This window comes from Anopheles moucheti, chromosome 3, assembly GCF_943734755.1.
Source record: "Anopheles moucheti chromosome 3, idAnoMoucSN_F20_07, whole genome shotgun sequence".
Lineage (NCBI taxonomy): Eukaryota > Metazoa > Arthropoda > Insecta > Diptera > Culicidae > Anopheles > Anopheles moucheti.
Genome location: NC_069141.1, coordinates 4,690,338 through 4,703,423, shown reverse-complemented (window position 1 = coordinate 4,703,423; position 13,086 = coordinate 4,690,338). Strand labels below are relative to the sequence as shown.

At 42.7% G+C, this 13,086-nt stretch overlaps 4 protein-coding genes and 2 pseudogenes across 5 annotated transcripts; 1 reads left to right on the top strand and 5 right to left on the bottom strand.

Moving 5' to 3' along the window:
- LOC128305853 (37 kDa salivary gland allergen Aed a 2-like) lies at nt 1-3,487 on the top strand (annotated as a pseudogene).
- A 1,452-nt stretch (nt 3,488-4,939) lies between these two features.
- LOC128305849 (uncharacterized) lies at nt 4,940-5,871 on the bottom strand (annotated as a pseudogene).
- Nucleotides 5,772-6,498, bottom strand: LOC128303872 (37 kDa salivary gland allergen Aed a 2-like). Its single transcript, XM_053040953.1, has 3 exons — nt 6,427-6,498; nt 6,210-6,371; nt 5,772-6,145 (listed from the first exon to the last, which is right to left on the bottom strand). The coding sequence occupies exons 1-3, from the start codon at nt 6,472-6,474 to the stop codon at nt 5,873-5,875; spliced, it is 483 nt and encodes a 160-aa protein (XP_052896913.1). The 5' UTR covers nt 6,475-6,498; the 3' UTR covers nt 5,772-5,872.
- A 799-nt stretch (nt 6,499-7,297) lies between these two features.
- Nucleotides 7,298-8,065, bottom strand: LOC128303761 (37 kDa salivary gland allergen Aed a 2-like). 2 transcript variants are annotated; one of them, XM_053040820.1, is made up of 3 exons: nt 7,963-8,065; nt 7,724-7,894; nt 7,298-7,655 (listed from the first exon to the last, which is right to left on the bottom strand). In XM_053040820.1, the coding sequence occupies exons 1-3, from the start codon at nt 8,026-8,028 to the stop codon at nt 7,380-7,382; spliced, it is 513 nt and encodes a 170-aa protein (XP_052896780.1). In that variant the 5' UTR covers nt 8,029-8,065; the 3' UTR covers nt 7,298-7,379. The 2 variants fall into 2 exon arrangements, with proteins under 2 accessions (XP_052896780.1, XP_052896781.1); XM_053040821.1 differs by having other exon boundaries at nt 7,969-8,047.
- Nucleotides 8,066-8,804: 739 nt separating this feature from the next.
- LOC128303975 (uncharacterized) lies at nt 8,805-9,507 on the bottom strand. Its single transcript, XM_053041083.1, has 3 exons — nt 9,426-9,507; nt 9,183-9,353; nt 8,805-9,119 (listed from the first exon to the last, which is right to left on the bottom strand). Exons 1-3 carry the CDS (start codon nt 9,483-9,485, stop codon nt 8,841-8,843), a joined length of 510 nt encoding a protein of 169 aa, XP_052897043.1. The 5' UTR covers nt 9,486-9,507; the 3' UTR covers nt 8,805-8,840.
- A 648-nt stretch (nt 9,508-10,155) lies between these two features.
- Nucleotides 10,156-10,873, bottom strand: LOC128303771 (37 kDa salivary gland allergen Aed a 2-like). The gene is made up of 3 exons (XM_053040833.1): nt 10,785-10,873; nt 10,556-10,720; nt 10,156-10,484 (listed from the first exon to the last, which is right to left on the bottom strand). The coding sequence occupies exons 1-3, from the start codon at nt 10,842-10,844 to the stop codon at nt 10,209-10,211; spliced, it is 501 nt and encodes a 166-aa protein (XP_052896793.1). The 5' UTR covers nt 10,845-10,873; the 3' UTR covers nt 10,156-10,208.
- Between the last annotated feature and the right edge of the window lie 2,213 nt (nt 10,874-13,086).

The following is a 13,086-nucleotide window of genomic DNA, read 5'->3' as shown; positions in this document are numbered from 1 at the left end:
ATGCGGCGTATGTCGGGTGCAAACCCGGCTGTTACGAAATCGAACTCGGTGCCGGCCAAAGCCCCCATGCTGGCTCTGCCAGGTCGGCTACGATGCACCGTCTTAGGTGTTCTGGTCATCTTTGTTGGATTAATTCGTTCACTATCGTGTAAGTCACCAACCGTCAGCGATGGTGGTGGTGAACAACCGACAACAAGCCTAACCCTCCGGTCCCAGCTGCCCGAGGCTGGAGTGCCCATTTCACCCTGCTGTGATGTTTGTTTGAACGCATTTTCTCCCACAGCGAGAGGAGAGTCTGCCTAACAGCACAGTTCGCTAAGAAGGGTGTGATGCACGGTAGTTTTGGAAGTGCACTCGTGATCTTCGCGCCATGCACCGTCGCTAAACACTTGCAGGAAGCATATTGCTGTTAACGTTTGATTTTTTATATCTATTTAATTTCCCACGAAAGGGAACGAAAAGTTTGACTGTTCGGGGTGAATTCTAGTCAGTTTTTGTCCGTTGCATAGGGGTTCGAAAAACAAAGGGTGGGCGACAAAAGAGAATTTTTTGTTGTTGCTCGAAAAATATTCTCAAGGGAAAAATAGAATAAATAAACTCGTTGCAGAATTATTAGATGAGTAGTTATTATTTATTGTTCCTAAATAAATAGATGTACAGGAATATATACTATCAATAGTTAAACATGAAATGGATATGATGAAATATAAATGAGACTTCAACTCTAATAATTTATCTCTCTGACATCAAATGGTTTTGTGATATGTTAAATCATCATTCTATTTAAGCAGCGAAGCATCTATTTTATTTTTTTTACATTCATCCCCTATCTCTAACCAAAACAGATAAACATTTAATTGAGACGTAACTATTTATTGGTTTAAAAAAGGGTTTAACCCCTCCAGACACTAGGGATAATTCAATTTGCCAAAAACGAAACCCATTTTACCCTGATCTTTCACTCCGGATTGGATGGATCTAGTTATCCGCATCAAAACACACACAACCCGCACTACTCCTTCCTGTTAAACAAAACGTTTTTTTATTAAAGCCCATCCAAATTAACCAACGCGAACGAAAGCGCTTCCGCCGTCAATCATGCGTCATCGAAGAAAGTGAATCCGTTGCTCCCGCTAATGCCTGCCCGACGTGGTTTTGACATGCAAAATAAAAAAAGGACCATTCATAGCAAAAACATCAACCGAACCGATGTTGACACCGAAACAACAGTGAAAAAAAACAACGCGATCGTTTACATGGTGGAAAAATTAAACACAACACCGCATGATCGTTGTCTAGGGTGGTGTAATCGGTTCGGCACGACCACGACCGATCCACTTTCTTCCGCTGATCGAAACTTCAAGGCTTCTTAAAACGTCCATTCAAGGGTGAGAAGAAGAAAAAACCAAGCAATATGTTCCACACGGTCCGAATCGCACCAAAAAACCCCGAACCGCGGCACATTGGGAGGCGTTGTGTTTTTAATTATCATCACACCGCACTCCGATTTGCGCGCGCGAAATCGTGTGCGCGCGAATCGGTGCCAATTTCCCACGGGTATCACGTGGAAGGACTGCAGCAGCAACCGCCTTTATTCGATCCTTTTCCGTGCTATGGTGATGGTGGGTCCTCTTTTTTTGTTTTTGTGGGAATCCCCCGGAGAATGATCGGGGAAAACTGCTTTGTTTAGGACTCCGGTGGACAGGGTGGCTTTGATGACGCCCTGGTCATGGATCGTGAGAGACTCGTGGAGGGATATCTTCGAGCGTGACCGGGACTTGGGTTATACACGAAAGCCCACGGCTATGGCGCACAAACATGAAGCTTCTGATAAAATTAAAAACACACTAAAAAACACTCACGGCTACTAGTGCACTGCATGAAGATAGGTGCACCAAAAGTAGGTAAAAGTAGAATTTTAAATTAAAGTGTGGTAATTTTACTCTCACCGATGATAGGAATGACAACATTCTAAAAAATTTTAATAACAATAAATTAATCATTGGTTTATAAACAAATTCAGCCCATTAGCAATATAGTACACAAATAGACCACAGTGTAATTATCGCCAACTTGCGTAATAGAATGTAGCAAGTAGTTTATCACAACTGCACTGCTGAGTGTTAAAAACATTCTCCCTTGGTCCACTACATTCAGTATCACAGCCAGTGCTAGTTGGTGCAGTTCCCATTTCAGTGATGCAGTTCACATTGCATTTGATGGATCTTGTTTCATTCGCGGTGCTGTCGCTACTGTTACTTTCTTCTTCACTGATCTGAGACCTACCGAGGGTAACGATTGCTACAACTCTAATGCTACGGATGATGACCGAACCAGTCCAGCACTATCACCGGATGACACTCTGTTTGCCCACTTGCGATGCTTCGAACTGTTTGCCAGCAAACAATCGGATGATCGTGATCGTGATGCCTCTATCTGGTTGGGATGCGACGAAAGCTATCTTCTAGTGACAGAACGAACGCCAAAGTTTGTGCGATGTGTGCTGAGCCGCATGCGATTGTATGATGCATCTAACGAACGGTTTAATGTGAGATACTGCCAAGTTGTGATCGTGAAATCTGTGTTCTAGTTTTGTTTTATTTCTATTTCAATAGGAAGACATAATCAGAACACAATACAATGAGTACAAACGATGGATGACTTTGAGCGAAGAATCAGTTGAAAGGTTTCTAAACGATGTCCAGGATATAGGTCACTTGACCATCTCAGAAGATGAGGCTATATACGACACCTTCACATCACTGTTCAACAACCATTCTGATGCCTTCTTTCAACTCTTCCTTCGCGATGCAGCAGTGCTACAAACTATGTACGCAGACAAGGTATCAGGTTGCTAAAAAGACTTCAATCTGCATTGAAATTCCTCATCTAACTTTTTGTTCGTTTGAAGACATTTTCAGTTCGCGCGCGAAACCAAACGGTGGTTCAATTCTGTGAGCAGCAAATGAGCGCTGAACTATGGGATGATATCTGTCGCATAAGAACGTACGAGATAAGCAACCATACGGAAGCGATGGAAAGGCATATCACTTGCATATTCCGTGGCTTTCAATATCTCGATCGACACTACTCTATTAATGTAAAGACATCTAATGAAACTATACGAACATTCAAATTAATTATATCTTGGTTCTTTAAGGAGGAAGAAATTGCGCGAGATTATGATCTGGTAGGATCTTTAGATGGAGCTTCGAGGGAGTACATCCAACAGTGCGCGAATAATGCTTCACAACAGAGCGAATTCCCCAAACGAAGTCTTGCAATGTACGAATGTCTGTTGGATGGGACCTACAGTGATGCGTTTAAGGAAGCATTCGATTTTCATGAAATCCGTTCTGCCAATCTAACATTCATCTTGAAGAATCTTTCATATGAGAGAGACCAGGTGAAGCGGCAAATATTGGCATTAGATAAGGAACACTGCAACGATCATCAGCATTTGAGTGACAGGTTTACAGTTGATTAATTATTAACAAAATATTATACACTTCAGCATATTAATGAAGAACTTTACTCACAATTTAAAATCCAATTATGACGAATTCGTGTAGTAATACTACTCATTCTTCTCTAAACTGATAATACTTGAAAAACCTTGAACTTTACCAGCCACAGTACTATTACCTCTCTCTGAATGCTTAACTACTGCACGAAAGTAGGCGGATGGTAAAGTTTGCACCATCATTAAATGGGTGACACAGGTTTTATTATCACGCGCCACCAGCACTACCACTGCACGGGACCGTTCGCGCACCATTCGATTCTCTGTACAGAAACTCTTTCTGTTCTCTTACTCGAGGGCTTAAATAAACCATAAAACTCTGTTTTCAATTAAAAAATAAATAGATACACACACACGGGTACCGTACTCGGGATTCCCGGTGTACATTCAGCAACGCTCGCTGGTTCGCTCTCGACCGGCAGGTCGGTAATTAAGTGCGAAGAATTGATTTTTATGACAAACGATTAAATGGTTAGCCAGACTGCACGCAGGCACTAGTCGCTTGAAAAACAATACCCCTACCATCTATGACTCTGCCGTCGCCTATCGTACAAGGAACTCCGGTTCTGGAGCGAAGTGCACCTGAGCCCTTTGTTGCTCACCAACAGGGTACAGTGCGTGGATTGAGATAGAATGCCGCTTGCCCAGTGGAGTCATTTATTTATATGAAATTTAAATTGGCGCCTCCCGGGTAACGTTGGCGCAAAAGCAGGAAGGCCTTAATGGACGAGACCGCTTTGAGCGTCCTGCAGCAAGATAAGCGGCGACGGTTGGACGCGGAACCGATCCAACTATTTTTCAATTAAAATAAAGAAAAGCCCCAACACGTTACACGCTGCGTGGGTTTTTGCGGTGGACAGGAGCAAAGCGCATCATAGGCGCACCGTGCGCGCCAACACCTACGAAAATAGATTATTTATATATTTATTTGCCACTTGTGAGTACGGGCTAGCTGAGACTGGGGTAAAAAATGGTATGGATTAACGCCAGAACAACGGTCCGGGGGATGATTGTTCACGCACAACTTGCTACGGATGGTTGTCGTTAAAGGTGCTTGCCGATAGGGAACCGGAACGTTCTGGAGTACGAAATGACATTTAATTGAGCCCATAAAATAGCTAGTTGCGCTTGTCTCTAGGCGATACGGGTAGCTTTTGAGCGATCATTATGTTCTGGGCTGACACCTGCTGCACAACAGTACAGTGGAACAACAGTGAATGGAATGTTTAGAGGAGCATTGAAGATTAACTTCGATGAAAATGAATAACCTTTATGAAATCCGCGAACTCTTTACACTGCTTAACATCTGCACCATATATTTTTCTCTTATTTGACTCCATAACAATGATGTCATGGACCGCCCCAGTCACTATATGATTCCGGTTTGCATTTAGTTGTACATAAAAACACCATTTATTAGCACTTTAATTGATTGTTCACTTCCCGCATCATTTGCTGCACTTTGGACCGATCGAACCGTTCACCCTCGGGCCATTTCGACGCAGTTTTTAGCTCCTGAAGTTCAACGGCATCCTTAAAGTTTTGTGCCGACTCTGTTCGGAGCATACAGCAGTAGAATCCACCAGAACGTTCGGCTCCGGAGAGTTTCTTCGCTTTCGACAGGCAAGCGTCCACACTGTCGGTGTAAACGCCATCATGGGTTTCCACTGCATCCAGTGCAGTTAGCATGGTGTTTCTCTGTGAAGATTGAACGTTCAGTGTGCAGATGTTTAAGGTTCCTTACAGTTGGACCATCTTCCCTAACTCTTACCAGAATTGATCCATTATCGTCGACAAATCCTAAGGCAGTTAGAGCACACTGTATGTACCGATCTGCATCGACTCCTCGCGTTACCCGATACTCCCGAACATCACAGACTGTGTTTCTAGCTGACTCTGGAACAAGCCTCACACAATCGGCCACCGTTTGTGCTTCAACAAGCACAGGACAAGCAACAATTATCAGCAAAAGCGATAGACTCAATATGGCAACAGTATGATTTCTGAACCGCTCCATGAGAACAGCTTTCAATTACACACGCTCCAAACTCTGTGAGCAATCGACTTCAACTGGGAATGATCGACTGATCACGGTACGACAACGGCCCAACAAAAGGTTCGGGAACAGAGATGCGTCGTTGATAACACAAGTTCTTGCTACATTGAGCATTAACAAATAAAGCAGATAGCCCTCGGCGCTTGATCAAACAAGAACTTGATAGGAAATAAAACGGTTCTGTAATTCTGGGAGGCTGCCAAACTCTCTCGATTTCTGGCGCGAGTTCCGTTTACATGCTTTATTTCTCCTTAATCCAATGCCAATATAAACCATTCACAGCGCAATTCATTTTAGCACACTTTCGCATCAATTTCCTTCATCATTTGAGCGACCTCGGCGGTGTATTTGGCATATTTTGGCACTTTCCCAGCCTTGATCAGTTCCGTGAGATCAAACACCTTCTTAAACGTTCGTCCGGTAGTTGTGTTCAGCAAACACTTGTAGAACACGTGTGCCCGTTGGCTTGTTGGAACACGCACCGATTGACCGATGCAGGTTTCCAGATTAACATCATGCCTTCGGTCCTTCTCGATCACATTCAATGGATCGTAAAGTTTATGATACTGTAAGGGAAGCATCGTGATCAATTCCTTCAGAGTGTAAATTGTTTCAGTGAAAGGATCTTACATCGCCCCGACCATCGCTGTATACAAATCCGACCGCCTTCATAACGCAATCGATATGTTTATCCATATCCGGTCCTTCAATTATTTTATACTGACGTATCTCACATAGTCTGCTCTTCAATGATGCTGGCAGCTTGTCCTCACATTCTTCCACAGTGACACCCTGAAGAGGCGTTTAATTAGGAGTATACGTTTAAAAAAAGTCTTATCAGAATTACCTGTACAACTGCTACAAAGCACAACACGAATAAATAAACGATCAGCATGTTGTCTCTCTTTGATCTTGGAGCTTGCTGGTTGATTAATTACAGCCGCATGTCTACATATATACTTCAACATCTTGTTGGTGCCAGACAAACATATTGCAAAGCCACTAGTCTCGAATAAATATTTAACCACACCTAACGAAATATTTGCATAATGAATGAAAGATGTCATTGGCTCTACGGGACATTAGCTGGTTTCAACAACACGTGAGAGTTTCATAAGGTTTTATGAGTTAAAGAAAATTGTATAAAATTTATCACATTATTTTTCTTTCGAACGCTCATGCCGTATAGAGTTATTTTACCACGTAGCCGGTTATTCAGTCCCTACTACGAGTGAATGCGCCTGGTGGGCTTTTGTCGCAGTCCGACGCCACTACCAAAGGCACCACTAGGCCACATCAAATTTGTCACATATCGAATAACTAAAATTTTCGTAATGAATACTCTAAAATTATTACTCTTGAAAGTTTTTCGTAATTTTAGTCCTTTCATCTAGCTATTATTAGATTGAAGCGTTCCGAAGTTCCGTTCAAAGCGATCAAACTTCTATTTTATCCCCACCACCTCAAGTGGTCCAGGCCTGCCATTTCCGGATATTGTTGACTTTATTTACCTGTAGCAGGAGTCAGTCCTGCGTATATGAAAATTCATTGTCATATCATATTTCGAAATAAATACAAGAAGTATTCTTGGCACGATTATTTCAATTAACCGCAGAAGTGTGTTCTATAAACAAAACGCAAGCATGGATTGTGCGATTTATGAATTTTCTTCACTGAGGTAACTTTTCAATTCACATACCAGACATCTGGGATTTTGTTTGCTTTCATCTTATTTATTCATTTTTTGTTGCATTTATCATACAATATCATTTGGATTACAAACGACAATTTTCCTACCTACTAGCATAGACCGTCATCAATTTCCTTGATCAGTGCCGAAACACGGCCCATATCGAATGGATCGCTAGGCTGCATCTTGCCGGCTCTCAAAAGCTCATTGTAGTCGACTGCATTCTTAAATCCGGGAGATGAACTCGTACCCAAGAAGCAAGTGTAGAAAGTGTTTGCCTTCTTCGCATTGCCCACGGTAGATGCCTCGGTTTCACATTTCCTCGTGTTGGCGGCATGGTCAACGCTACTATCGACGCGCTGCAGTAGTGTCAGCAGCTCATTTTCCTTCGCGTTTCAATAGGGGGAAATATTTCATAAGTTCACTTATTAGAATAAAGCGGTTCTGTACATACCTTCACTCCTCCATCCTCGTTTACAAATCCTACCACCTCCAGGACACACTGCATGTGCTTGTCCATATCATCGCTACTAACTGGTGTGTATTGACGCAGCTCACAGACGCGATCCTTCAATGAATCGGCAATATTTTTCTCGCATTCCTCAACCGTTGACTCCTTTCGGGCCTGTTTGATGGAAAAAAATTATCCACTATGCACAACAAGGATTAGCAAGAAGCCTACTATCTACGTACGAGCACCTGTCCCAAAGAGATCAGACACCACACCAGTCCGACGCTCAGAAAGAATTTCTTCATCATGATGCTTCCTCACGGTGCTCTATGAGTTAGTGAGCTAGACTAGGTGGGTTTTTATTCTGATCATATGGTCCAACTACAGCTGGTGTATGGCAAACATTGCCTGCAGGAATGTCAAACAATTGCGTGATGAAACATCGCTTTATAAAGCTGATTAATTATTACCGATTATTGTTGTCATTCGGATGTTCTAAGCAAAGTGAGCAAACTACGTGAGTTACTTTCGCACATTAACCATGTATAAGCATCAAGAAATTATTACTAGCAGCACTATGAATCAAATTGCTAATAACAAACATCTTCATTTAAACTACCCACATCAGTCAAGATAACGTGTACATACAGTATTTGCTTTAAATTCCCCGCTTTAGAATCGAAGCTGACCCCCAGGGTCGATATGGTTTATCGTACAATTAAGCAGCTGCATAAAGTTAACCATATTTCTTGGAAAATACATTCTACCACGATTTTATGGCGAGAGTCATAGTCTAGACATTGTGCGCTGATATTGATTTTAGCTCAAAAAGTCCAATGAAGATTCGTTATATAGTTGAATCACATACGTGGCCGGGTATTACCCGAGGAGCTAAAGTTTGGGGCAAGATAAGAAAGTTTTTGAAGTTGGAATAAAATACAAGGAATGGATTGATTTTTCGTTTAGGGAGGGATCAGAAGAAATCGAGCAAAAGTTTGGAGAATGTCCTACATACTGGAGACCTTCAGTGAAGTCTTCTTAAGCGTTAATACATTCAAATAACAAACATGTCATTTTCTGCTGCTTGTTTCATTATTTATTCAAATCATATACGGATCGATCATGAGCACAAACCATCATCAATTTGCTTCATTAATGCTGCCACACGGTTAACATCGAATGGCATGTCCGAACGTAGTTTGCCAGCTAGTATTAGCTCCACATAATCCACCGCCGTCTTGAACGCCTGCGACGAGCTGGTTTTCAAAAAGCATGTATAAAACGTGTTTGCTTTGCTAGAGCTGGCTACCTGATCAGCTTCTGCTTTACACTTTTTAATATTACTAGCATGATCCAGCTTAGCATCAGCCATTTTCAACACACCCAGAAGTTCCTGGAACTGTTTTAATCGTTAGCATAGGACGACCATTAAAAAAATTATAATCAAATTTGTTATACGTACCACAACATCTCCGGTTTCCTCCACAAAGCCAACCACTTCCAGCACGCATTGCATATGGCTATCCATGTCCTTCCCTTGAACTGGTGTATATTGACGAAGCTCACAGACACGTCCCTTCAACGATTCGGGAATGTTTTTTTCGCATTCTTCAACGGTTTCCTCCTTTCTTGTCTAAATATTAAATATTAAAGAGAATGTTTCTTTTAAACCGTTTTATAGGCGATTTTTTTGAGTAAGATTCACCTGCCCTAAAGAAAACATGTAGCAGACAAGTGCCACGATTAGCAAATTCTTTCCCAACATGGTTTGTATTCGAGACTGTGTTTGATGCTGTGGTTATACTTATAGTGGATACGGTTTGTTCTACATCACCAGAAGTTCATCAACAGATGGCACTGAACAAATAGTAAAAGCTGCAATGTTTGATCATCTTCACAGAAAAGTCAATGTTTACACTGGAGAGTAGGATCCCGTCTATGATCCAGCGAACGTAATACAATATTTGTCCGCTTTTAAGGCTTAGACGATGTTCATGCATCAGAAGTTACTCGCAATCAACCTATCAGCTTGTAATCGGTATTTTTAACTGTACTTTGTAGATGATATTTTTTCCAGAGTCCCTGCATGTTTTAATGCTGGTTTACTACTTCAATGCAAGGAGCGGTTAATGGTCTTCTGGACTTTTGAACAAACTTACATGTTGTAGCCAATTTAAAGACTTAATCTAAAGACCAACTAGTTGTAACGTTAAAAACAGTTCAAATAAACCATCGAATGGCAATATGAAGCAATATACTAGATTAAATAATGTAATGTTTAACGACTCAAGTTCGTTCTCGACTAGTTTGTTCTTTCCCCATGTTGCAAGTTGTCCATGACTAACGGTACGATATGCACATATTTGGATTTAAAAATATTGATCTACATTAGATGTATTACGTATGCTTAAATAATTTCAAACTTCATGTATATTGCACATACCCACATATTTATTTCTATGTCATTCGCTAATCAACATCAATCGATTCACTTGCAAATCTTTGCATCAATTTTCTTCATCAGCTTCTCTACCAGCGCACCGTACTGTGCCAGAGCCGGAAGTTTGCCAGCCTTTACCAGCTCCGTCAGATCGAACACTTTCTTGAACGAATCAGCGGACGTTGAATTCAGTAAGCACTTGTAGTAAGCATGCGCTCGTTCGCCCACCGGTAGGCGCATCGTTTTTCCACCGCACGTTTCCAGATTGAAATCGTGCTTACGATCCTTCTCGATCGCGTTCAGGGGTTTGATTAGCTTATGGTACTACGAAAGAGTGCTCAATTAAAATCTATTAAAAAGAAGTCTTCATACGTGGCGACAAGCTTCGGACTCACATCTCCAGTGCCATCGGGACGAACGAACCCAAGCGTCTTCATCACACAATCCATGTGACTGTCCATATCTTGCCCATCCAAGATCTTGTACTGACGCACCTCGCACAGCTTCCCCTTCAAGGAGGCAGGCATTTGCTTTTCACACTCCTTCACCGTTCTTGCAGCCTACGGGAAGGACATTTGGTGAAAGTTAGTGTACCGAAGTAGGTAAGAAATAGCATCACAATACCTGAACAATGGCGAGTAGTCCGCATGTTACAAAAGCCAGTGGAAACACCTTGTTAAACATGATGTTAATGATAGACTGTTTTAATGTTGTTTTCTCACCTCATTCGAACAACGTGTACGCGTTATATACTGCTAGGATTTCTTATGCACACGCAGCTGATGTGAGGTGATGTTTGCCCACCGTCAAACGATTATTTAAACAGTTTATAATACACCTTCCGTTCAGTAGCTCTAGCAGAAATGGATTCATCCTAGTTGGCACAGTTGCCAACATGCCTTTTCTCGTCATGTGTCAGGTTGTTTGCAATATTCTCGTACTGCTCCGTGCGCTCGCAGTACTTTACTACGGCATTCAACGTAAGAGCGGAGCTTTAAAACCGGATTAAATAAATCGCGTTAAACTGACCCGGATTATCTACCCCTCTTGAGCAGAACGAAACCCGACCCCACCCAGCCTGAAGCGCCCATTAGCGAACGAGAGTGTCGATGAGCTGTAAATGACGATCGGTGTGACATCAATGCAGACGCAATAAAATCACTGCGAGCCCAACCTTTTACACTCGTCGACGTACCCAACCCCGTGAAAAAGACAATCATCCCCGAAGGCACACATTAAAAAGGCCCCAAATGGCCATCTCAACCGGTGCGTTGCACCAGCGTAACAGGGATTATGTTACATTCCCCTCGGTTTCCCAAATGCCAAAGGTGCGACGTCTAGAGTGATACCACGGTAGGCGAGCTTCGGAGTTACATGAGAGGATAGGAAAAGCCACCCTCAGCAGGTGGAGCACAAGGGAAAACCGATTTGCTGGTCAAGTGTGTCTGATGAAACGCACCGTTCGTCCATCGTCCGGTGATGCCACATTCTTGGTTTCAAAGGCGAATCGCTTAACGCACGGACAAGCGGCATCCCAACAATGATCGCAACGTGTACCGCACCACTAATTTATTTCAACCCCCAAAAAAAAACACTCTCGTAAATTTGCTTTATAGCATCAATTAAAGTGAAATAAAATATTATTTAATTTCAGCTCCAAACTCCCATTACCTATTCCAGTGCGATAAATTAGCGAGTTTTATGTTCACCTGCGCCGTGTTCCGAAACGTGTCGGCCGGCCACAGATTAGGACCACGAGCGTTACCTATTGGCATATTAGGAACGATTTGGACTTGTTTTCGTCCCTCGACCACGGGGAAGATGAATTCGAGTGATTTGAGGTCGGTTTGTTTCGAAGAAACAAAAACGGCAGACAACGCACCCACGCGACCCACGCGACCGATCGAAGATCCGTGAAAGTGATCGGTTCGATACGGCGCGGTCTACCTGCTGAAGGCCCCTGCCGATGCGTTATTGATGCGTCCGTTGGCCGCTGTTTGGAGGGAAAGAATTTTTTGGTGATTATTTAGCTCGCGATGCAAGACGGCAACAGGGCAAGATGCCGGTGTACAGGTGACAATATGCAAATTTTAAACCATTACAGCTCCATATACGATTCCCCCCCCGGCTGACACTTGTCACCCGATGAAGTCACACTTGTCATTCTCGATCTTAGCGCGCCCGGTCGGATGCTGGTTGGAAGCGATGTTGCAAAGATTTATCATGACACCGCGCGCCTCCCGAGTGCCGCCACAAGCGGGCAACCACGGTTTGGTTTGGATGGAGGGTTCTGTTTTTTGGCAGTGCATAATAACCTCCGGAACACTCGCGCGTTCGCTTATCCCCGCTGTCCGAATGTACCGTCGCTTATTTATGTCATCATTAAGCGCGACCGATTTGGCAATGTGTGCGCATTTGAGCGATCGTTTGCCATTTTTGCATATTTTATCGAGCCGTTTTTACAAGAGAGCAGTATAAAACAACGGTCCACGGTCGCTACAAGACACTTGTTTCGGATACAGTTTGCGTAATAAATGAGTTTATTAAGGATGTGTATAGTGTGCCGGGGTAAGCGAACATGTGTTCCTTTTTCTTTGGGGGAAAAAGGTAAACGAGATGTCATGCAGAGATCTTGCCACAAAATGCCAAACGGTCCATTGAAGCTAAATTGGTGTTATAACAGTTAAAGATATCAATATCCCAATCAAGGCCTTCCAGAGAGGAAAGAGAAAAGAATGTCAAGTGAATAACACTGTAGTTTAAAGATGATTCTGCAGCAGACCAAACAAAACAGAAACACCTTTATTTTCTTTGCATGACTTCGGGTGCCTTTGGGTCACAGCTTCCGTTCGAGTCGTACAACCAGTACCAACAAATGCTTCACCACAGAATTGTCGACCCAATTGCATACATTCCGCTATCGATC

Bases quoted from the DNA above. Each gene is read 5' to 3' on its own strand.
- LOC128303872 (XM_053040953.1), bottom strand. From the start codon at position 6,474: ATGCTGATCGTTTATTTATTCGTGTTGTGCTTTGTAGCAGTTGTACAG. The intron at 6,372-6,426 runs GTAATTCTGATA...ACGCCTCTTCAG, and splicing joins GCTTTGTAGCAGTTGTACAG to GGTGTCACTGTGGAAGAATG. The intron at 6,146-6,209 runs GTAAGATCCTTT...CTTCCCTTACAG, and splicing joins ACAGCGATGGTCGGGGCGAT to TATCATAAACTTTACGATCC.
- LOC128303761 (XM_053040820.1), bottom strand. From the start codon at position 8,028: ATGATGAAGAAATTCTTTCTGAGCGTCGGACTGGTGTGGTGTCTGATC. The intron at 7,895-7,962 runs GTACGTAGATAG...TCCATCAAACAG, and splicing joins TCTCTTTGGGACAGGTGCTC to GCCCGAAAGGAGTCAACGGT. The intron at 7,656-7,723 runs GTATGTACAGAA...TGAAACGCGAAG, and splicing joins ACGAGGATGGAGGAGTGAAG to GAAAATGAGCTGCTGACACT.
- LOC128303771 (XM_053040833.1), bottom strand. From the start codon at position 10,844: ATGTTTAACAAGGTGTTTCCACTGGCTTTTGTAACATGCGGACTACTC. The intron at 10,721-10,784 runs GTATTGTGATGC...TCCTTCCCGTAG, and splicing joins GACTACTCGCCATTGTTCAG to GCTGCAAGAACGGTGAAGGA. The intron at 10,485-10,555 runs GTGAGTCCGAAG...ACTCTTTCGTAG, and splicing joins GTCCCGATGGCACTGGAGAT to TACCATAAGCTAATCAAACC.
- LOC128303975 (XM_053041083.1), bottom strand. From the start codon at position 9,485: ATGTTGGGAAAGAATTTGCTAATCGTGGCACTTGTCTGCTACATGTTT. The intron at 9,354-9,425 runs GTGAATCTTACT...TTTAATATTTAG, and splicing joins ACATGTTTTCTTTAGGGCAG to ACAAGAAAGGAGGAAACCGT. The intron at 9,120-9,182 runs GTACGTATAACA...CGATTAAAACAG, and splicing joins AGGAAACCGGAGATGTTGTG to TTCCAGGAACTTCTGGGTGT.